General features: G+C 37.8%; 3 protein-coding genes across 3 annotated transcripts; all 3 read right to left on the reverse strand.

Moving 5' to 3' along the window:
* Window positions 1–6,118: 6,118 nt before the first annotated feature.
* LOC130737084 (uncharacterized) lies at window positions 6,119–7,133 on the reverse strand. Its single transcript, XM_057588855.1, has 3 exons — window positions 6,570–7,133; window positions 6,337–6,392; window positions 6,119–6,248 (listed from the first exon to the last, which is right to left on the reverse strand). The coding sequence occupies exons 1-3, from the start codon at window positions 7,131–7,133 to the stop codon at window positions 6,119–6,121; spliced, it is 750 nt and encodes a 249-aa protein (XP_057444838.1).
* Window positions 7,134–8,151: 1,018 nt separating this feature from the next.
* On the reverse strand, window positions 8,152–11,796 carry LOC130739990 (uncharacterized). Its single transcript, XM_057592468.1, has 7 exons — window positions 11,519–11,796; window positions 11,364–11,444; window positions 11,099–11,278; window positions 10,095–10,265; window positions 9,633–9,845; window positions 9,462–9,550; window positions 8,152–9,080 (listed from the first exon to the last, which is right to left on the reverse strand). Exons 1-7 carry the CDS (start codon window positions 11,616–11,618, stop codon window positions 8,397–8,399), a joined length of 1,518 nt encoding a protein of 505 aa, XP_057448451.1. The 5' UTR covers window positions 11,619–11,796; the 3' UTR covers window positions 8,152–8,396.
* Window positions 11,797–14,443: 2,647 nt separating this feature from the next.
* Window positions 14,444–19,476, reverse strand: LOC130739991 (probable alpha,alpha-trehalose-phosphate synthase [UDP-forming] 9). The gene is made up of 4 exons (XM_057592469.1): window positions 19,322–19,476; window positions 15,654–17,678; window positions 15,284–15,557; window positions 14,444–15,172 (listed from the first exon to the last, which is right to left on the reverse strand). The coding sequence occupies exons 2-4, from the start codon at window positions 17,636–17,638 to the stop codon at window positions 14,849–14,851; spliced, it is 2,583 nt and encodes an 860-aa protein (XP_057448452.1). The 5' UTR covers window positions 17,639–17,678; window positions 19,322–19,476; the 3' UTR covers window positions 14,444–14,848.
* Between the last annotated feature and the right edge of the window lie 4,509 nt (window positions 19,477–23,985).

Below are 23,985 nucleotides of genomic sequence, written 5' to 3' on the forward strand. Positions count from 1 at the left end.
CATGAATTTCCAAGCATGTATAATGTATGTGGGGCGTACTGTAATTGTTCACCAAGAAGATGAAAAGAAATCACTAATGATTTTGCTTATAAGGGAAGAAGGGGTAGTATGCTATAATACTAGAGATCAAAGTTTTAGAAAGTTATGTGATTTTGAGATGGGTATAACAACTTCTCGTATAGTGAGTAGTCTTTACTCAAATGGGGTTTTTCAGTATTTTGAAAACACTGCTTTTGTTAAAGCTTGTACTGCTTATAGTTAATAAATATGCTTATAATTATTAATGCTATTGTTTGGGCAATAAGTCATAGTTTAGACTTTATTTTGCTGTAGGAGTATTTGGTTTCCTTATGATAAATTGTAATAAGCCAATGATGGCAACATGACTTGTGTTTTTAATGATAAAAAATTGTTTTTAATGGACATTTAATTGTCACATGTTTAGAAAACGGTTTTTTTAGATAAGACAAATTTTATTGAATGAAGTACAAGGGGTGCTTCAACCCAATACAATGAAAGAGAGAAAAAGATAACTAAAACGAAATAAAGGAGAAAAGCACAGAACCCATGAAAAAAAATTCCCTCAAAGCAAATCTTTGTAAAAGTGCCTCATTAAAACCTCTCTAGGAAAACCCCTTGGGAAAAACCTAGAGAGGAAAAAGAGTACACTAATGAAAAAGATTAGAGGAGAAACTACAATAAAAACCCCCCATTATAACACACCAATGATTCCCCAACTTGACTTTGTTCTGCACTAGCTTCCACACCACACCAGTAGACAGTAGTTTTATTCCCCACATGTTGCTAAATGTTCCTATGATAACACTGGTAAATCAGATACTTTTATTGAACTGAGAAGAGAATACAATGCAATTGCTCAATCTGAGCTATAACAGGGGAATTAGGGATTTACAGTGAAATTGGGAAAAAACTGGGAAATTTGGGGAAGAACACAAAGTTAGGGTTCAACCTAGAGATCCCTCGATCTCTCTCTGATTCCTCAATCAGAATGAAACTCTAACTTCAATGCCTTCCTCTACAATCAATCTACCTATTTATACTATTCAGTTGCAACTAACAACTGTAACTGACTCTAACTGTTTACAGCTGTTGCCAGCTGTCAGCTAACAAACTAACAGATTCAGCTAACAACTAACAGCTTATTGCAATCCAGTCCTCTTACTAATTACTAATTACTCCCGGGTCCTTCTCCTTGAATAAACCCGCTTAAACCTATCAATACTTCCCCCTAAAAGTTTGACCTTGTCCTCAAGGGGAAAAGAAGGGAAGAGTTCTTGTATCTTAGCAGCTGACTCCCAGGAATTATCACAAGATGGCAAAGTGTCCCAGCTCACAAGGACTTCCAAGTTGCCAAAAGCATCCTCTCTTGTAGCTTTCACTTCAGCAGGAATTACTTCTAATTCCAGCTCCTCATTGAGCATAGGAGGCAATGGATGAGGTTGCTGATCTGGCTTCAAAGCTTTCTTTAAGAGAGACACATGAAAAACGGCATGAATTCTAGCTTGTGGTGGCAGCTCTAGCTTGTAAGCTACTGGTCCCACCTGACTCAGAACTTGATAAGGCCCATAGAACCTTGGGGCTAACTTAGCAAAGGGTCTAGAAGCTAGAGACTTTAATTTGTAAGGTTGCAGCTTGAGATACACCCAGTCCCCCTCCTTAAATTCCACATTTCTTCTATGCTTATCAGCCTGCACCTTCATCTGATTCTGAGCCTTAGTTAAATTCCCTTTCAACTCTTCCAAGATAGCATCCCTGTGCAAAAACAATTGATTGACTTCCTCTACCCTTGAAGGAATAGCTCCAGCCTTGAGAAGAATAGGGGGGTCCCTCCCATATAAAGCTCTAAATGGAGTCATGCCTGCAGAACCATGGAAATTGGTATTAAACCAAAATTCTGCCCAGGATAACCAGTCCAGCCAGTGCTTGGGTTTAGGGCCACAAAAACACCTCAAGTATGTCTCCAAGCATCTATTGACCACCTCAGTTTGGCCATCAGTTTGTGGATGATATGAGGTGCTCAATTTCAGTTGTGTGCCAGCCAATCTGAAAATCTCCTTCCAAAATTGACTGAGGAACAAGGGGTCCCTATCAGAGATGATAGTAGTAGGGAAACCATGGAGCTTAACCACCTCTTTGATGAAAATCAAAGCAACATCCTTGGCTGTATAAGGATGTCCTAGAGCAAAGAAATGAGCAAATTTAGAAAGCCTGTCCACTACCACCAAAATGGTATCCTTGCCTCTAACTCTAGGTAGCCCCCCAACAAAATCCATGGAAATATCCATCCAAACTTCAGTAGGAATAGGCAATGGTTGTAACAACCCCCCTGGAGCTAAGGTAGAATATTTGTTCCTTTGGCAAATATCACACTCCTCCACAAATTTCCTTATGTCAGCCTTCATTCCTTCCCAATATAGGAAGCTTGCTATCTTCTTGTAGGTTCTGAAATGACCAGAATGTCCACCCATTGGTGTTGCATGACATTCTGAAAGGATCATAGGGACCCTATTGGAGTTCTTTGGCAAGACCAGCCTATCTTTATAATAAAGAAATCCATGTTTGAAACTGTACCCACTATGAGAGGTAGGGGAAATGAGAAGGTCCTGAATCAATTTAGCAACTTTAGGATCCTGGTGAAGCTCTGAATTCCATTCATCTTTATCAACTGCAGAAATAACAGAAATGGCTGAATACATCATTTTTCTGGAAAGTGCATCAGCTGCAGAATTTTCATTACCAGGTTTGTATTGGATCTCAAAATCCAGACCCACCAATTTCACTGCCCATTTAAACTGCTCATCAGTAAACAACCTCTGATCATTCAAAAATTTCAAACTCCTTTGATCTGTCTTGATGACAAAATGTCTTCCCAGGAGGTAGTGCCTCCACTTCTGTATGGCTTGAACAAGTGCCATGAGTTCCCTTTCATACACTGACTTCTGTTGTGCTCTTGGAGACAGGCCTTTACTCCAAAAGGCTAGTGGTCTGCCTTCTTGCATAAGAACAGCACCAAGTCCTTTGCTTGAAGCATCAGTTTCGACCACAAACTGTTTAGAAAAATCAGGTACAGCCAATAATGGCAGATTGATCATGGCTGTTTTAAGCTTATCAAAAGCCTCAGTAGCTGCTGGTGTCCACTTAAACCCCTCTTTCTTTAACAAATCAGTCAATGGCTTTGCAATTTTACCATAATTTTGCACAAATCGCCTGTAATAACCAGTAAGCCCTAGGAAACCCCTCAACCCCTTAATCTCTCGAGGGATTGGCCAATCTTTTATGGCCTCCACCTTAGAGTGTTCTGCTGCCACTCCATCTCCTGATATAGTATGGCCTAAATACTCCAAGCTTGTCTGGCCAAAGGTGCATTTTTTTCTATTAGCCTTGAGTGAATTCTGCTCTAACAAGGACAAAACCAGATATAGGTGTTCAGAATGAGCTAATAAGTCTGGACTATAAACCAGAAGGTCATCAAAGAATACTAAAGCAAATTTCCTCAAATAAGGCTTAAGGACTTCATTCATAAGAGCTTGGAAAGTGGATGGAGCATTTGTGAGCCCAAAGGGCATCACAAGGAACTCATAGTGTCCTTCATGTGTGCGGAAAGCTGTTTTTTCTATGTCCTCTTCCTTCATCCGTATTTGATGATAACCTGATTTTAAATCCAGCTTGGAGAACACCTTAGCACCACCAATTTCATCCAGAAGTTCCTCTATAATAGGAATAGGGAACTTATTTGGAACAGTGATTTTGTTAAGAGCCCTAAAATCAACACAAAATCTCCACCCTCCATCCTTTTTCTTAACCAAAATGATAGGGCTGGAATAAGGACTGATACTAGGCCTAATAACCCCACCTTCTAACATTTCTGCCACCAATTTCTCTATTTCATTTTTCTGGTAGTGAGGGCACTTGTAAGGCCTCAGATTTGGTATGTCAGCTCCCTCTTTCAGATGAATGGCATGGTCATGCCTTCTTCTTGGAGGTAAGCCCTGAGGATCTTGAAATACTGAATCAAATTTGGCCAAAACAGCAACCAAGTCTGCTGGAATGGTTATATTCTTCTGTCCTGTTGTGTCTCCTTGTTCACAATGAATCACCAAGCCTTCCCCTTCTTCCAACAAGGTTTGCATAAGAGCTCCATATGACAATTCAGACCTTGTCAGAGCTGGATCTCCTTCCAAAGTAAACCAGTGTCCATCCTTCTTCAATGACAACCTCATCTTGCTAAAGTTAGCTTTAATATCCCCTAAACTAGCTAACCAATCCAGACCAAGTACCAGATCTATTCCATTGAGGCCAAAAAGGTAGAAATCTTGAGTGACTTCTAAGGATTGTATCATCAATTCCAGATTAGAACACTTCCCTTTACAACCAATCTTATAGCCATCCCCAACCTCCACTGTGTAAGATGGTGTGTTTTCCACTGGTAATGACAACTCTTTAACCAGCTTCTTAGAAATGAAACTATGTGAAGCTCCACAATCTATGAGAACCACCATTGCTTGGTCTTGTATACTGCCCTTCATTTTCCATGACTTGTGGGAAGTAAAACCAGTCATTGAACAGAGAGATAACTGCAAAGAATTAAACTCTCCGGATAAAGCATCTTCAAATTCTCTCCCCTCCAAATCCTCTTCTTCTTCTTCCAAGAGTAGCATTCTAAGCTGCCTATTCTTGCACTTGTGTTCTCTACTAAAAGGTTCATCACACCTGAAACAAAGGTTCTTCTCTCTCTTTTCCTTCATTTCAGCTGCAGTCAAAGGCTTATAGCCCTCAACTCTTGCCCTGCTGGCTTCTGGAGCTGGCCCATTCCTAGAAGTTCCAACAGAATTTTCCTGCTTATGCTCTCCATTGTTTTGAGGTTCCAAAGTTACAGTTTTACTGTAATTGTTGCTTCTATAGGAACCTACAGATCTCACAAACCCTCCACTTTTCTTAGTGACAGCCAAATTTTTTTGTTCAATCAGCAAAGACTTCTGAATAACCTCAGGAAGAGTATTCAATTCAAAAAGCCTCACTTCAGCCTTAATCTCTTCCTTGAGTCCATTGAGGAAAATTCCTCTCACAAAATCATGGTCAATTTCTTTCAAAGCACCAGCATATTTTTCAAACTCCTCAACATAATCATCTACAGAACCTAATTGTTTCAAAGATAACAGTAATTCAAAAGGATTTTGAACCATAGAGGGTTGAAATCTTCTTACCACTGCCAGCTTGAAAGCTTCCCAAGATGGTGCTGGATTGCAACGCTCCCACCACTGGTACCAACTGAGAGCTCGTCCCTCCAAAGCCACCATGGTTGCTTGCATTCTTTCCTCTTCAGTCACTTCCCTTAGTGCAAAGTAGCGTTCCAATTTCTGTGTCCAACCTACAGCATCAGATCCAGAAAAAATTGGAATCTCCAATTTCCTCCAACGATTCTTGCTAGGAACTCGATCTCGTTCCTCTCTACTCCTACTGCCTTCGATTTCGTCTTCTCCAGCGGATTCGCGATCACGAACCTCTAGCCTGGCTCGCAGCGACGCGATGAGATCCTCTGCCACCTTGGTTCGCGCCTCAGTCAACTCCAATCGAGTGCGCAAGCCCTCTGTTTCCTGTCGCAATTCATCCCTCTCCTGGCTCCAGCTTCCATCGCTTCTTGCCATGGTTCTTGTCGTAACCATTCAGAGTTGCAGAAATCGCGTGGGTTCACCCTCAGGCACCAAGAATGGTGCTCTGATACCAGTGATAACACTGGTAAATCAGATACTTTTATTGAACTGAGAAGAGAATACAATGCAATTGCTCAATCTGAGCTATAACAGGGGAATTAGGGATTTACAGTGAAATTGGGAAAAAACTGGGAAATTTGGGGAAGAACACAAAGTTAGGGTTCAACCTAGAGATCCCTCGATCTCTCTCTGATTCCTCAATCAGAATGAAACTCTAACTTCAATGCCTTCCTCTACAATCAATCTACCTATTTATACTATTCAGTTGCAACTAACAACTGTAACTGACTCTAACTGTTTACAGCTGTTGCCAGCTGTCAGCTAACAAACTAACAGATTCAGCTAACAACTAACAGCTTATTGCAATCCAGTCCTCTTACTAATTACTAAATACTCCCGGGTCCTTCTCCTTGAATAAACCCGCTTAAACCTATCATCCTACCAACATGTACCACAGCCAGCTCCAGTAAACGAAAGCAACCTTGAGTACCACATATGCAAGCTGTTTCATGGTCCCTATTAGCCAACATCAATCCACCACAAATGATCATAATACAGTATCAAAAGAGCAGACATTTGTAGTCCTTTATCACCCCATAATTACCTTCTAGAACCAATCATAAGCTTCCATAATTCATACAATACATCCAGCAACATAAGCTACAGGCAAGTCATTCCAATAAACATAGAAGAGTAAAAGAAGCACCACACCAGTTAACCTCCCTAGACTCCCACTGCTTATAAAGACAGAAGACAGATACGCGGATTCGATTGCCACTCAAACCATGAGTAGGAAAAATCAGCCAACCGTGTCCTTAACCATTGCCAAACTGTTACCTTAATATGTTCCACCACTTGTTCTCTGACCAGCGATCCTCCATTGAAAACCACTTTGTTACGTTGACACCAGATGGTCCATATAGTTGCTAGCCAAATTGCGATCTCTCCTAGTTTTTGAGCTTTACTTCTCCCAACTGATGGAAATTGCAGCAAGTGTGCCTTAGGCTCTGGGACCTGGGCAGTAAGTACACCCAACCAATCGGAGCATGCATACCAGATTGACAGTGTTTCCGGACATGAAAAGAGTAGATGAGCACATGATTCTTCTACCACGCCGCAAAGTGGGCACACCGCTTCCTCAGCTATGTGCAGAATTTGTCGCTTGTGTAGATTATCACGAGTCTGAATCCTCCCCAGCAACATTCGCCACGCAAATGCTTTAATATTGGATGGGGCTGGTGCCTCCCAGATCCAAGTAAATCCAGGATCCGGGTCTTCTAAATATTGTTCCTGCAAAAAAACATAGGCAGAGTTAACCGAATAAAGTCCTTCTCCTTCTAACTTCCACATCCATCTATCTCTCTTATTTTCCTCCAATCGCACACCTTGCAGGATTGTCATTAGCTCCTCAACATCTCAACTGACCCAAAATGTTTTGTAATTGAGCAAATATCATAAAGGCGGATGAGATGACTTCGTTAAGGAACATCTCGCCTTCGGCCAAGCGGATCAACTCTGACACATTTAATGAGATATTAAAGGTTACCCAGAGGTAATTAATCTCTCATAAGACCTTTTTCAAGGTTTTTTCTAAAGACCTCAAGTCACTAAACTAAAACCACGGTCACCGAGCTTTTAAATACAAATTCGATCGTTTCATATCTTTTCAGGTATATCACCTATCGTTTCAACACACTCTGCCATGTCAAAAAAGTCTTCCAATGTCGCGTACCACCATCGGTGGTGACGAAGAGATTCCATCAATCTCAATTCGGGAAGAACAATGTTAAAACTAATCTGAAAAATAATAATGTAGTAATTGGCTTGTGAGAACTAGCAACTAGCAAGTATGGAAGTACCAATAGTTATGACACGCAATGCTCGAGACCACATACCATTATTACAACTCTCATAACTCAGTGGTTGATCTACACACCCGCTTGCCATCATTATATCTTCTATCAGCAATAGCTGCTTCTCTTCTGATTTAATTCTTATAAGGTAAAAAAGATGATCCACTTGTATTTTGACCTCAGGTCCTCACCAGTGTAAGATTATGAAATTTAATTCATAAACATACTTTTAATAATGGTACATGTTCAAAATTTTGAGAATCAATTTTGATGGACTTAATTTCATCTGGAAGACCTGCAAAAGGGTAAATGAAACACCAATCCCACAGAGAAGTCCTGACATGCAACCAGAGGAAGAGTTATAACAACCATTAGATGTTTACTTGTATGGTACTAAGTACTGACATAACATAACAAGAACAAAATACAGAAATCTAATGGTCGTTATTTATACTTCTACAAGAAGAAAGGAAATTCTTCCACCGGGAGCATGCTAGATTTTTTCAACCAAATAGGGAAAAGATAGCATGCAACATACTTTTTTTTCAGAGAACTTCTACAGGGTCTTTATACATAATAACCAGAAGAAATAGCATACCAAAATTTCTTGATTACACCCTTAATGATGTTCACTATGCTTAGTGCTTACATACCCTTAATAAACAAATAATTTTCTGGTGATCATCTTCTCCTTACTAAGATCCCACTTTTCAAAAGAAAAAAAAAAATCATGCTTCCTGTACTTGCTTTCAACCCCCCTCTCTATTTGGGGATTTTTTGGTTCAAATCTTTCTGATTGCACATACTCTCACTACTTGGGAATATAACCCATGGAACTGCTTCGGGATCGAATGTTGTGATGATCATAGAAAGAGCCACCATAATCCAAAGGTTTGATAACTACAGACTCCTGCTTCCCATCCTGCTCCTGCACTGCCCCAAATAATATCTCATTGGTTTGCTCATGGCTTTGCTCATAGAAAGTCTGAGGAATTGATGAATGGTACTGATGGCGTTGATGGTGATGCTTTTGTTGCTGTTGTTGCTGCTGCTGCTGTTGAAGATCTCCATTCCATCCATTATAGAACGCTCGACTTTGCCACAACTGTTGCATTTTTTTAGCATCCTCGGACATGAAAGGATATGTTTTTTGAGGGGTTGGGGTTCTTGTGTCAATAGAAGGAGGCTCATCTTCATCTGGAATCACAAAACTTTCTTGCATAGGCCAAGCATTTAGTTGCCTCTGAGGTTGCTGGAACAGTGGTTGGCTTTGGAACTCGTATCTCTGTGGTTTTTTTCTGAAACCAGGAAATAACCCTCCCATTATTTCCACAACCGATGCGCCAGCGATAGTAAGAAGCTTCCCGGTGGATCCAAAGAAACTTTCTTCTTGCTTATCAGATTCATCTTCTGATGGAATCAAAGGAGGCCTGACATACTTCAAGGGCTTTTGATATGGAATTGGTGAAATGCCAGACATTGATGGACCCTCAGCCTACAAAAGCATGAGATGAATTATTCACTGAAGTTTTCTAATATATTATGATATCTATTTTAGGAACCTTAGATTATGCAGTTTTAGAGACCAAGGACAAGTTTAAATTTTATGGTTGTCATCACTATAACATAAATTGAAATGACAATTTTCCTTGTCATGCAACCATCTATATAAGAAGTAACAAATTCTTTTTATTTAAAAGATTGAGATCAGTTTATCTCTCAAAACATTTCCGGATATTAACTGCATCTAAATTTACTGAAGAAGTTTTTTCAATGGAGAATCATATTTATTTATGACAAATCATGTTATAGCATCTATATTCATCTGATTAACTACAATGGATGAAAATGCAGAAGAGGAAGACTAGGCACTCACATCCTGAGATGCTACAATTGTACTAAGTCTACGCTGCAGCAATGCCAGCATATAACCAAAGAAGCCAGCCCCAACAAGCATTGCAACTCCTGCAAATTGAAAGCACTAACTCTTAATTTGTTATTAGAAGAATCAATCGCTAGACGGAGACTCTGGATTGACTTAGTTTACCAAGTGGAAATCCACTTCCGTATTGATAAGCACAGTCATCAAAGTGTAGTTGGATCTCTCGGATGGCTTGGTTTCCTCGGTCTATGATAAGTAGTGAACAACTGCTTCCAACATAAACCACATCAAAGTCATCAGAAAATTTAGCTTCCTCACTTGGTCCATCAACATGGCCCCCTCCACGGCTCCATTTTCCTCCAGCAATTGTTGTCACCCCTGAAATAGAAACCTTATCAATAAAAAGTTCCCACTCTGACTCTATGTGGAAGATAGAACAGTTTTGTAATCAAAGATAACTTGGTCTACAACACCAGTAGATGAGATGAACAAATATGCATACAGGATTTGTAAGTTGACTTGAATCTCAAACGAGAAGCTTTCCAATGTCATCATCTGGGAATGCTATGCATAGACAAATGAAAGAAGGGTCCCTAGAGGAGAGCAGGACGAAAGATTTTTTTTTACCTGAATCGCTAATTTTCCTAATTGCCATATTTGTAATATCAGCAACATAGATATTTCCTCGGTCATCAACCGTTATCCCCTTTGGGTGGTTCATCCTAGCCTCCCTGAGCTTTCCATCGACATGTCCAGAATATCCTTCAGCAGATCCTGCCACCAGTTTTGGTCTGCTATCTGTAGAGTTGCAGTGCACATGGTATCATAAAGCGAAGAAAACACAGGAAAATTGGGCTCAAGTGTGGCAAGGAAATTACATTCAAAACAAAAGTCCCACAGATACAAGGAATTCAAAAATGCATTAAAGTTGATCAGCAAGAACTGCACTGACATAATATCAAGCTTGGAACATAGCACACACAAGCTGCTGAAAATGACAACCTCACTCTTACATGCATATTCATCAATCAATCATTTCTGATTCTACAATGCAAAAAAGAGATGAGCATGAGGGCATGGGGAACAAGAAATGACAGTTACCATCTATGCCTTCTTGTTAGTCAACAAACAAGAAGCAGTAATTTCAGATGTTCCAAACTATGGGAATGAAGAATTTAGGAATTAACAACAAAAATTACATGACACTACATGCTTCAGTATCACACAGTAATTAACTTCAACTACACACACACAAAAAGGAGACTGCAACCATGGATAACTAGTCTTAAAAATATTACAATTTTGACTTCTGCAAGAGATGCTGAGCAGAATGCACGGTGAGATAGTTAACAAAATCTCACAACTTTTGACTGCAAGAATTTCAGGATTTACTGCTCAGAGAAAAACAAAGTTGAGTAGCTCATATTGTCCAAAGTCCAAGTAATTTCAATTACTCCAAGTAAACCTTAATCCATGTGATGTGACACAATGAAGGGAACAAAAAATTCAGAGAACTTAGTTAACTAACATTTCAAATCAGGCCAAAAGCTGGTGAATTACAATTCCCAACAGCAAAACCAAACCCATTATAATAATATGCTGATTTTAAGCTACAAGATTGGCACACTTACACAAAGAAAGTGAGGATGAAATCCTATAAATGTTACTATTAGCAGAATCCAGAATCAAAAGCTCCCCATTAGGCAACACCTCAACTGCATAAGGCTCTATTCCAAGCTTGCTTCCATCAAACACAGTTTCCACAGTGTAGCCACTCTCAAACTTCATCATTGACTTCTTCCCAGCAACCGCTAACACAATCAACATTCCACATCACAAAAACAAAAATGGTGAAAAAAACAAGGTGGAAGAAGAAGCATAGAGATAGATCCATACCAGTTTTGGTGGTTGGTTTGAGAGACCAAACCCATTTGGTGAAAGCAGGTACAGCATTTGAGAGAAACCCACTAACAATTTCTGAAAAAGAAAGGAAATTTGAGATAAAGAGAAGAAATTGGATGGAAATGAAGTGATGGGTAGTGGGTACTTACTTGCAGGTGATGTAGATGCTGGTAGTAGTGGCGGTGCAGCAATGGCGGTGCTGAGAAGAAGGAGAAGAGTGAGGGGGAAGGTGAAATGGAGCTTGGCCATTGAAGAAATGTGATGCAGATTGCAATGCAGTGAAGAAATGAGAAGAAAGTTGAAGGAATCTAGCTCATCATGGGGGTGGTGAAAGGGAAAAAGGAAGAGTGCTTTCTTGTGAAACTTGAATAGTGGGGGTTTGAGAGAGTGAAGTGAAGGAGTGAGGAAATGAAGTGTGAATCAGAAAAAGGGAAGAAGAAAAGGGGAAAAGACAAGAAAAAGCAAGTAGGGACTAGAGTGGAGTGGTGAGAGGAGGAGAGCCACTAATATCTTTTACGCGCATGTTTGGATACTCGTCGGAAAACTACACTGAGCTAGAATAACTGTCGGCAGAAGCAGAAGCAAATTTTCTTAGCTTTTATATCTGGTCGATTATAATTTTGACTTCGTCGTGATTTTTCAACTTGTGTTCAAACAATCATTAGCTTGATTGATTTCTTAAAGCTTATAATAATATTTGTATTTGGAGATGATTTGTTGCATGTATAGTTTCATAAATAAACTCACTAATGTGTTTAACTAGATGTTTGGAAAAAGATTAAAATCAACTTAAAAGAAAGTTAGGTTAATGGAAAAAAAAAATTCCTTCTACTTTTTTTACATTGGAACTTATGAAATGGACTTTAAGTGACTCTCAAGGTTTATGCAAATAATCATCACTTTTACATTCTTGTGTATAATAGTTGTTCTGTTGGCTCAATATAGCAAGATAGATCACAGATGAATGATGATGATCTCATGTCTGGATACTCTTTTGTTTTCTAATATAAATTAGAATTATTATTGAATTCATATTACCATAACTTCTATATTATACATCTATTATAGATGAGCGATTTTTGTGGTCCATACTAACATGCAGCACGGAATGGAGAAGAGGTTTCGTCCCTTTCCATAATTACTTTTGTTTTAGTGTTCTTTGTTTTGAGTAGGGGTAACTCATAAATCTCTACCCTAGAGGGCAAAAGGAATTATTAGTCTTATGATTAATTCGTTGAATCACTGCTTATTAGATACTAGTATCATAATTCACCTCCATCTTTTATGTGGGTACAATCAGCAATTCAACTTATTGCACTTTGGACAGAACAAGTAGTCACAATCCATATGACTCAGATGGTTTTTCTAGACCATGCTACATATCTGTCAATTATACTCCTGTGTATGTGCATCAGCAGTGCAAGCTGGCAATTATGCCATGCCACATTGCCACGTGATGAGACTATTATATTATATAACATTGCCAATTTGCCATTTGCCTCCAATTGATGCTTAAATAGTTATTCAATATCAAATTGAACATTTTCTACATTTTCTATAATCCACCCAAAGGAAGAAAACAAATAGTGATAGTTCAAGACAAATGTGGCCAATTTTCTATTCCATCCTGGGAAAAACAACAAAACAGTTTCTTTCCTTGCTCTCTTCTTCCTGATGCAATTTCAGGAAAACAGAGAGATGTGTTATTGAACTTGCTGGAAGATAAAAAAAAGAAAAAAAAAAAGAATAGAAGAACTCTGTTGTTTACTACATATGCACAATTTTAAAAATTTAATACAGTTGGTGTTGGCTTGGCCCACCAAAACATAATGCTATCCCTCAATGTCGAAGCTAAACTAGATTGAAAATATCTATGAAAGAGGGGCCACTTTTGTAAAACTAATAGTAAAAAACATTACATGATATTTCATTAAGTACATTTTTAATTGAGGATGTTGCCTTGAATCATGAATTGGTATGTAGTGCAAAGAAGTCGGTTAATCCAAAACAAGAACCAGTCCTCCCATGGGCACATTGTGTAGGGTCCTCTTGTGTCTATTCCAAACAAATCTTTTGGGTGTGGATTGCCACTTGTGATTCCCTTTGTTTTCAGCAATGAGATGGTAGATAAGATGGGTTAATGGTAACCTCTAATACCTAGGAGCATTAATTTGGATATCTCATAGGTGGTAGCTTTACTCAGTTATATTGGAATACAGCTAACTCTTCCCAACTACAAGCCAAACAAGTGAAACAACTGAAATTTTTTGCTTGACAGCCGTAGGCCACAAATTGCTAACTAACAGGAAACGCAATTTGTCTTTTCTCTCATGTATCATACTGGGTTGGAAGTGGTGGTTAGTTAAGCTCTTCAAGGACTTTTTTTTCCTTTCTTGAAGCTTCTTGAGGTATTAGCCAAGCTAAACTGCTCCTACAAATAAAAATCAGACCCTAGAGAGTATTACAGTATTGCATTACAAATACACATTAATGCTCATTGTAGCATGCTCTAACACACCAGAAAACATGACATAAAAAAAACAAGATAAAACCAAATAATATTAGCAAACATTACAACATTAAAATAAAAAAGGCAGATTGTATGCTCCAAATCCTCAACTTGTTTATTCAATTTCTAGCTCATTTTGCCTTGATAGAGATATTTTAGTGTCACATAGCTCTACTAGCGCCCATGGTAGCAAACTTTTAATCATGTCATTGCACTCTAAACTTCAAAGGGAAACACTAGACAAAGCCCAAATGTGAGTGATGGTGGCCGCAGGAGGAGGCTGCGGATGGGAGCTCTAGGTGGTGGCTGGTGGCTAGTGACCGCAAACAATGGTGGAGTGGCCAAGACTGGTGTTGCGAGGTGGCTGGTGGCCCGACCACGAATGGTTGGTTGCAGTGTAAACAAAAGAGTTTCACTGCATCACATCAATTACAATGCTAATAATTTTCATTTGTAGAGTTTACAGTTTTTAACTGGTCACAATTTATTAAATGCAAATCACATTCCTATGGGTACCTAGAAACTTTTTTATGTCATGAATTGCCGATTAGGTTGAAGCAAGAGATCTCAAACCAGATTTCCTATTATGTATAGTTAACAAAAACAGTGTAACTGTACAAATAATTGGTGCCCTTTGATCAATGCAAACAAACAGCTAGATATGTCTACAATTCTAACCACAGTTATAGCTCTAGGTGGCACCAGCAAATACAACAATTGATGTGACCATGTACGTCAGATGAGTTGTCAGCTCATGCATGAACCACATTATTGAAAATTCCAGAAGCCATGAAAACCGGTTCAGGTGGAAAAATCAATCAGATCTGCAACAGCAAGGTCCCACTATATGTCAGGTAAAAGATCAATAACCTAACGTTCCCCAATTCATGGGAGAAGAATCCTTGCAATTAGAGAAGGAAGAAGCACAAGCATCCAATAATGATGCCTTGTGCTGTCTGTCCCAATTCACTCAAACTGTGCTCTCAAAAGAAACTTGGAATTGGGCTAGATGCCTGGGTCTTGGATTAGATGAAGTACTAAGGCTTTGAAGCAACTTCATGACATCAGAAGGATCATCAAGATAATACTTGGCCTTGCTAGGTTTCTGACCAACAGTGCAAGCAAAGATTTCGGGAGCTACTGGCAATGACGGGGATGAGACTGTCCTCAATATGCTCTCAAACATGTCTTCATCAGAAATATCATCTCCAATGCACATCACAAAATCTGGTGGATTACCATTATCAACCATAGTGGAGAGAATGTTTTCAGCTACCAAACCCTTGCTTATTCCCTGCAGAGAGGAAAAACAAGATTTTAACAAATTCAATCCAGCTTCTTTTGCATGAATATTAACAGAGGGAGAGGATAGGGAGAGGATAGGGAGAAGTTTAAAGAATTGTACCTGTGGCTTGACTTCAACAATATGCTGGCCCCTCGTAACAACTGCAGGTTCATTAGCAAGCACACTTTCCAGATGATTCAACAATTCTTTGGCTTGGCAACAGCCAAAATCGGGGTCTGCATCTTGATGATGCCACACCAAAGCACTTTCCTTAATTTCAATATTAGATCCATCAGTTGCTTCCGTATACAACTGCATGACAGGTTCCACAATCCTCTTCCATTCAAGATCAGCAGACAAGTGACTAGCCTCCCATTCGGAATTTTTACTCCACCTACGACCATAAAAAAAGAAGACAAACTTAATATTTTGGGAGAAGGGGGGGGGGGGAGTAAATGGTGCCTAATCTTCCTAACACTTAAGTACACACCTTAAAAAGTATCCATGTTCAGCTGCAAGCCCAATCATTTTGCATGAAGAAAACCAATCACTTAAAGAATCTCTTCCCCTCCCACTCACAATGAACACAGTATTTTTAGTATCATTACACAGATCATTAAGCACGGATATGACTTCAGGGCTGGGGATTTTATTTAAAGAAGATTGTGGTACAACAGTACCATCATAATCAAGAAATATGGCTCTTCTACTGGTTCTTTTGTATGCTGAAACAATGTGGTCAACAGACAATTTCCTAAAACCATGAGAAAGAGAAACAACTCTAAACCCTAGGCCCAAACCCATTCCCCAGCACCTTTTGGTGTAATGATCTTTGCATGCTCTCTCCAAATCCTGCACAAAGCTGCGGGCCCAATATGCCATGTCATGAGAACTGACATATCGGTAGTGTTTCTCATGCCTCAATTGCTTCTCTGAATCACTCATAGTAATGGCTGAATACAGAGCGTCAGCCACAGCATCTATGTCCCAGGGATTGACCCTGATTGCTCCACTTAGAGAAGGAGAACAGCCAATAAACTCAGACACAACAAGCATGCTCGTACGAGGAGAATCACTCTTTCTATTCAAAGCTTTATCAAGCTGTGCAGTTCCTTGTCTGCAGACAATGTATTTGTATGGGACTAAGTTCATGCCGTCCCTCACCGCATTGACAATGCAGCATTCAGCCACAGCATAATAGGCACTCTTCTCAAAACGAGGAACAGGATGGTCAATGAGAATAACTGGTCGATAATGGTTTGAACCATAAGTATCATTAATCCTCCGGGCAATTAGATATGTTTCTTTCTTTGCTTCGAGAACATCCTTCCCTGAACCCCTAGCAGGATTCACAATCTGAACTAGGACAGCCTTGCCTTGCAAATGTAGATTTCGCTGGAGCAGCTGCTCAACAGCTAGAAGCTTCAGATTGAGGCCTTTAAAAATATCCATGTCATCAACACCAAGAATCACCTTCCTGTCCTTGAACTCTTCCTGAATCTCTTTCATTTTAGCGGCCGTAGAATGAAGATTTAATACAGACTCAAGCCTACCCATGTGTATGCCCACAGGCAAAATTTTGATGAATATAGTACGCCCATAGTAATCTAGTCCTATATGTCCTCTCTTAGATTGATAGTCCAGACCCAACATTCTACTGCAGCAAGAGAGGAAGTGGCGAGCATAATCAAATGTATGAAAACCAATTAAATCAGAATTCAACAATCCCCTCAGAATTTCATCCCTGACAGGCAAAGTTCGGTAAATTTCAGATGAAGGGAAAGGACTGTGAAGAAAGAAACCAAGTTTAACTCGATTGTACCGCTTCCTTAGGAATGTAGGCAAAACCATCAAGTGATAGTCATGAACCCAAACATAATCATCATCAGGATTTATTATCTCCATAACCTTGTCTGCAAATATTTTGTTTGCAGAAACGTAAGCCTGCCAAAGCAAGCGGTCAAACCGGTCTCCGTGATCAGCACACATAGGTAGCATGTAATGAAACAGAGGCCACAGCTGCTGCTTGCAAAAGCCAAGATAAAACTTTTTCTGGAGATCATGTGGTAGAAAGGTAGGTATGCAATTGAAGTCCTCCAGTAATTTCTGAGCAACTTCTTCCTGCTCACCAGCATCTATGTCAACCTTGAGGGATCCAACATAGAGCACCTCAGTGTCAGAAGAGAAACCATCTTTTAACTGCAACAAAATTGAATCCTTGTCCAAATTGAAACACCATTTGCCAGTTTCTATATCTCTTTTAGCCTGCAATGGCAACATGTTTGCCACAATGATTTTCCGCTCCCTGTAACCAGAAGAGCTAACATCTGAATCCCCATCACATCTGCCATTAGCATCCAGGTCAGAAATAACTCCAGGAACCGTCATAGTCCTTGGAATAGCTCTTGCGGTCCGAGGAGAATCCAAAAAACCTCCACCTAAGTCTAATAGATTAGCATATGATCGTGATGCCATGACTGATCAAAGGGGAGCTTCTCTTTAAAGTCCTTTTTTTCTATCAATTCATGCAAATAAAAAATCAGTTAATAAATAAATAATTCAAACAAGAAAAAGCATATTCTATAGTACCCTACAAATTAAATATCATAGCTGTCTAACTAAATATGACCAAGCCAGCATGCATATTTGCTAGCTTGGTTCTAAGAGTTATAATGTCACTTGGACAAAATATTTCAATTATAGCCATTAGCAAAACTTCTTTAAATACCATGTATTAGTGCACACAAATACACAATAATATCGCAAATTAAAAATTACATTTCCAGGCTTCAAGTATTCCTGCATAAAACAGAGCATAAGATTTTCATCACAGACCCATGGTAATCAAGTTCGTTCAAATTATGAACTACTGACTAGTAAGCACCAGAAGGTGCTCAACAAGAATGCTAATTCTGATGAACGGATTACAGTTTGGATAACATTAAAAGGGTCAGTCGCACTGCTTTAAACAAGACATAATTGGTCTACTTCTACAAGCAATTAGCAATCTCTTGGCATCATTTATTTCTCTCTAAGCTTCCCGAAAAAAACAAAAAGCAAATGAACAAATAATTAACTTTACTTATGAACCCATGAAAGTTAGGCCGAAAACACAAGTTGACCACAGATAGCATTTATTACATATATGATGTAACTTCTCCATTAGATGGAAAGACATCCACACTTGGCAATCCTGCCAAATGGAACATGGTTGGCATAGACTATGAGAAAGTCAATCTAGATACCACATAGATCATATCAGGCAAACATCGCATCTTATCATTACTGACACTTTTAAAACAATTTCAAGCACTCTAGATTAAGAAATTTGTAAAGCAACTATACAGAGAACACATCAAATGTAGTGGTTTTAAACAGGAAACTTCAAGTATGTTCATGAATTGTCTCTTGTGTCTAAATACACATCTCAAATCAAAATGGGGTTGACTTTGAACACGATAATAACATCCTCTAGTCTTATCTATTAGTCACATCTCAATAGTTAATAGTAATACACACAGATTCTACTTCCACACGCACTCACCCACCCACCCACCCACCCTTGTGTAATTGACTCCATAGTTGAAGCAACAAAACCGCTACAATCATCAAATATCAACATATTTTCAAACCCATTTCAAACAATTAAGCGTGTAACATGAAAATGACAAAATGAAAATAACAGCAACCCATGACTTTTTACGATGAAATAAGACAAATAAAATAAAATTGTACTAGGTAGTAATGAATCATTATACACATTGTTCCAAAAACAAAGTACAGTGTTGGAGATTCTGTGGATGCAAATGTTGAATGTTTTAGGGGACAATATAGCTTATCTTAAAATAGAAAGAAAGTGACAAATCAAACATGGAACCCAAAAAAAAAAAAAGTCAAAATAATAATAACAAAAATTAAAAATACCTCAAGCGCGTTCAAAAATAAAAAGTAAATTACAAAATAATAATAATAAATTAAATTAATAATAATTATAATCGTGATTAACAGAGAACTGAAGAAACTAGAAGCTATGAATCAGCGAATTAGCAGAGAGTGAAGCTGTTTCAATAATCGATTCCTAGTGCAAAACGACATGAAAAAAACAAAAACGACGTGGAGCAGTGAAAGTAGGAAGAGGAGAAGGAGGAGGAGGATCACCTCGGTGACGGAGAGAGGGAGATTCCGGCGAGAGGACGCGGCGTGAAGTTGCAACAAACTCGGAGAGAGAGAGAGAGAGAGGGAGAGAGAAGTAAAAATGAAAAGCGAAATGCAAAGCTAACAGCTAATAAAATTTTATTTTATATCACCAGGTCACTGTACACAGTACATGCCTCACTGGATAAGATTTTCCATTTTTAAATATAAAATTTTAATTATCAGTTCTAAATTCTATTCTATTTGTTTTCTTCTACCAATATTGGAATTCAAACTTTATATGTCAATTGTCAAATCACACAACCTTACTCTGCACAATCATGCAAATGACTATTTTACCCTTTTTACTAGCTACTATTGAAAAAATAAGGGAAAACTATGAAAATGGTCCCTGATGTTTGAGCGAGCGCTGGTTTTGGTCCCTTCCCGGAGTAACTTCCGGAAATAGTCCCTCCGGTGGGCCAAACAACCGCGCCTGAGTTTAGGTCCGGCAACCCTGCTCACATGGACACGCCACGTCAATTAATGAGATGACATGGCTTTTTTTTTTATATTCCATTTAAAATAAAATAAAATTTATAAACCGTAATTTAACTAAGTAAACCAGAACTTTAATCCTAATCCAACTGCAACCTAATTTTAACCTAAATTCATGCTACATAAGATTTGAATTCCCAAATCCCCAATTCATGTCTTAGGGTTCTTGAGTTTTCCCCAAATTCGAGTTTCTTCCCTAAATCCTAGCTTCTATCTTCATCGTCCCATCATCTTCATCATTACATTCGTCCTTCTCTGTGCTAATCGAGCATCATCTTCGTCCCGTTATCTTCATCCTCCACGAATCTGACATGATGGCTAAGGCTACATCTTCTGGTTCTGGTTCTGCCTCCGCATCCGGTGGTCGTTCCTCTGTTGCCGCCGTTATGCGTCGTGGATTCTGTGACTGTGTAGAACCAACGAGAATCAGTGAAGAACCCTAAACATTGCAGAACCCAAACGACAACAATGTCAATCGTGAATTTAGGTTAAAATTAGGTTGCAGTTGGATTAGGATTAAAGTTCTGGTTTACTTAGTTAAATTACGGTTTATAAATTTTATTTTATTTTAAATGGAATATAAAAAAAAAGCCATGTCATCTCATTAATTGACGTGGCGTGTCCATGTGAGCAGGGTTGCCGGACCTAAACTCAGGCGCGGTTGTTTGGCCCACCGGAGGGACTATTTCCGGAAGTTACTCCGGGAAGGGACCAAAACCAGCGCTCGCTCAAACATCAGGGACCATTTTCATAGTTTTCCCAAAAATTAATATTAATGTCAATTTAAATGACCCCTTTATCTGCATTCTTATCATGAGTGTGGTTGAATTATCTTTTATCTTATCTTACTATGAAATGTAAGTACATACAGTTCATCTAACCAAAAAAACATCAACATTAACAACATGCACCTACTACTCCTCTCGATCTAATTGGTGCAGTGCATTTTCTTGTATATAATAATAACATTCTCCACCATTCGTTAATCCAATTTGATATACTATATGCAGCATATGTTGGCCATCTTAATTAATTATTGTAATGTAACCCTTTTGAATAATTAAACAATTATAGTCAAATTCATTGCAGATAGTGGTGGTCCTTCTTGGTTAGTATTTCTGTATTTAATTATCAATGGGTTTCTAGTTGCATAATCCTTTATGAACCATTTTTTTTTTTTGACTAAAATATTCATAGTAGGTTAGGTTGGTTGTAAAATTGTACAATTTATATAATTAACATTGTAAGTAGATGCAATTTTTTTGTGGATAATTCTTTTGGTGATATGCACATGTCAACTATTGTGAGGTCAACCAAGTCTTCTAATCTGAAATAATTATTAAAAAATGTATAAGATACATAAAATATTTTAAAATATATTTCTTAATCATCGCAACAATGCTGAGTATTAGATTCTATTTAACACGTCATAAATGGCCTTTCGAATATGCATGGAACAAACAAAGATCCTCCTATTAATTAATGTTTCAGCTAATTAAACAACTCTTCAGATTTAAGTTACCCTAAAGAATGATGTTAGCCCCCTTATCTTATTTAGATGTAGATAAATAACCTATTTTTCCGCGAAACAATATCACTATCATCGGTCGGGAAAATAAATGGATTATTAACTACCTTAATTTATTTATTTTCCATTTTATGTGGGAATAAGAACTACTGCTAACTACTGTTATCCCTTAAGTAGCTAGCTGTAGCTCTAACGCTGCATGAGATAGTGCATAATGTTGATTGAACACCGGCGCAACTGCATAAAGATAGATTTTATGGCCCATTTTACAGTTAATCATTCTTGGAGCAACATCCATACCGTGGTTATGTTCATGCATCTAAATCACATGTCACAAACTCATTAACTCCTCAAGTGAACTAATAATTTGACAAAATCACTATTTACCCCAATTTCATTTAATTAGGTGCATTTTCATCTTCATTCAGGTTGTCATACTTTACTTCTACCTCCGCTTCTATTTATAAACATGAAAAAGAAGAAAATTATTGGTCCTTTTTATAAGAACTAAATGAAAGTTTAAGCTATATTAATTATTTTTTTCCTTATTAATTCTAGCTTGTTAAATGTGTCTCATTAATTATTCTCTCTCTTTCCCACTTTCCAACACTAATAACAAAGGGTAATTTTGGAAGTTTATTTTGATTCAAGACATATTTAATGCATTTTATCTAGTTTAACTATATTTCTTAAACTATGTGAATTTTTTGTTGCTTATAAATATGACCGGAGATAGTAACTAATAGGACTTCATATATAATATAAACCTAAACGGAACCACTTGAAATTTAAGTAGTATATATGAAAAATGATTTATCATGACAAATTTACTCATTTCATACGATCTTAAAATCTTCAAGTGGATCAGTCTCATGTATGTTGATAGTGAGATATATTGGAGTAGAGAAATTGATTCTGAATATATAAGTGAAGAGCATATATAAGGGTAAATTGGGAAAGGAAAGTGAAATGGGACGCGATGAGCTGGGAGCGATGAAGGTGAAAGATAAAGAAGAATAAGATAGCGTACGCGTTTAGATCTTGTAAATATGATTGAAGACAGGCCATCAAGGCCAAGGACAGTGAAACAAAAAGGTAGAAGCTCTTAGAACGAGAAAAGGTCACCAAAATCAAAATGTATATTGAGAATTGAATTGAAGCTGACTCAGCTCCACGCAGCACGCCACTGACCCCCAAAAATGCACCACTTCTTCTCTGGATAAGCATCTCATTTTCCCACACGCCACTTTTGATTTAACACAGCCCACTAATTTATCATTTTATTCCACTTTCTCAACTCAATTAATGGCTTCTTATTCATTTTCTTTATTATCTTTACAATATCCGTATCATGTCGACCATGTTATTCTATTGTTTTCCAAGTTGGTCATGTAATCCAGTTTGATTGTATTTTATTTTTTCTTTTACACGTGTTGTTTCTCAACTAATTTTATTATCTTCACCCGAAAAATTAAGAGAAAATAGATGAAAACTAATCAGATTTTAAAGATGTGTCACGTCAATTAATGAAATTAAATAAAAAGAGATATTTTTTCACATTTTTAAAATATGATTAGTTAACGGTGGTACATAGAAATTAAACTCAAAAATTAATTATTTTTTATATTCTTATATTTGCTTGCATTTACGCAAAAGGTTACCTTTTGTTTGTTTTGTGAGTAATAAAAAGGTTCATGCCACAAACATGTAATCTCTGTTTGTTTTTTCATTGGATCTTCACCTAATATACCATCAACCGATAGGAAGAGCTGGATTGAGTAAATATCAATTTCTATTCACCTTAGAGCATCTCCAATGGAGTCCTTATTTTGGGACTTTAAAATAAGATCTGAATTTTATTAGATCCCACCATTGGAGCTATCCTACATGGCATGAGATCTTAGTAAAAGCTAAGATCCGTGTCTTAGCTCAGGTACTCTCAAATGTGAAATCTTAAATAAAATAATATTTTTTTTCTCTCTCCCTCAATACCATAACCAAAGTGAAAATTAGGGAGGGGAATAAATAATATAAATATATTGGGTATTGTGGGTCCAGTCAAAAAGTAAAATAAGATCTCAACCACTAGAGTGAAATGTGCATGAAGACCTTATGGGTGTCTTAAATCCTATGTGACAATTTTGGCCCACAAAAATTGAGTTAAGTCCCAAAATAAGTTCTTACCATTGGAGATGCTCTTAAATATCTTCTAAGAGAGATAGAATATGAGAGAAATATAAGAGATATATGCCCCGTTTGGAAGAGCTTATTTTTACTTATCTGATAACATAAGGGTTTATGCCAGTGTTTGAGAGAGCTTATGCAAACAGCTTATGATAGGCCATAAGCTATTTTGAACTTATTTTCATAAGTTATTCAGGATAGCTTATGAAAAAAAGCTTATGTTTATATATAAATTAAGGTAGTTAATAATTGATGTCATTCCATCTAATTTTTATTTCGATTTTCCATGCTTCTTGTTAGTGCAGCTCTCATCAACTTAACTTATTATTTTCCCTCATCGTTCTCATTGCTATGCTTCATAATGTTGGTACTTTTATTTTTCTGTTAACATTATTAGCTATATGATATGATGTGGCTG

Source organism: Lotus japonicus, chromosome 2 (genome assembly GCF_012489685.1).
Source record: "Lotus japonicus ecotype B-129 chromosome 2, LjGifu_v1.2".
NCBI classification, from domain to species: Eukaryota; Viridiplantae; Streptophyta; class Magnoliopsida; order Fabales; family Fabaceae; genus Lotus; species Lotus japonicus.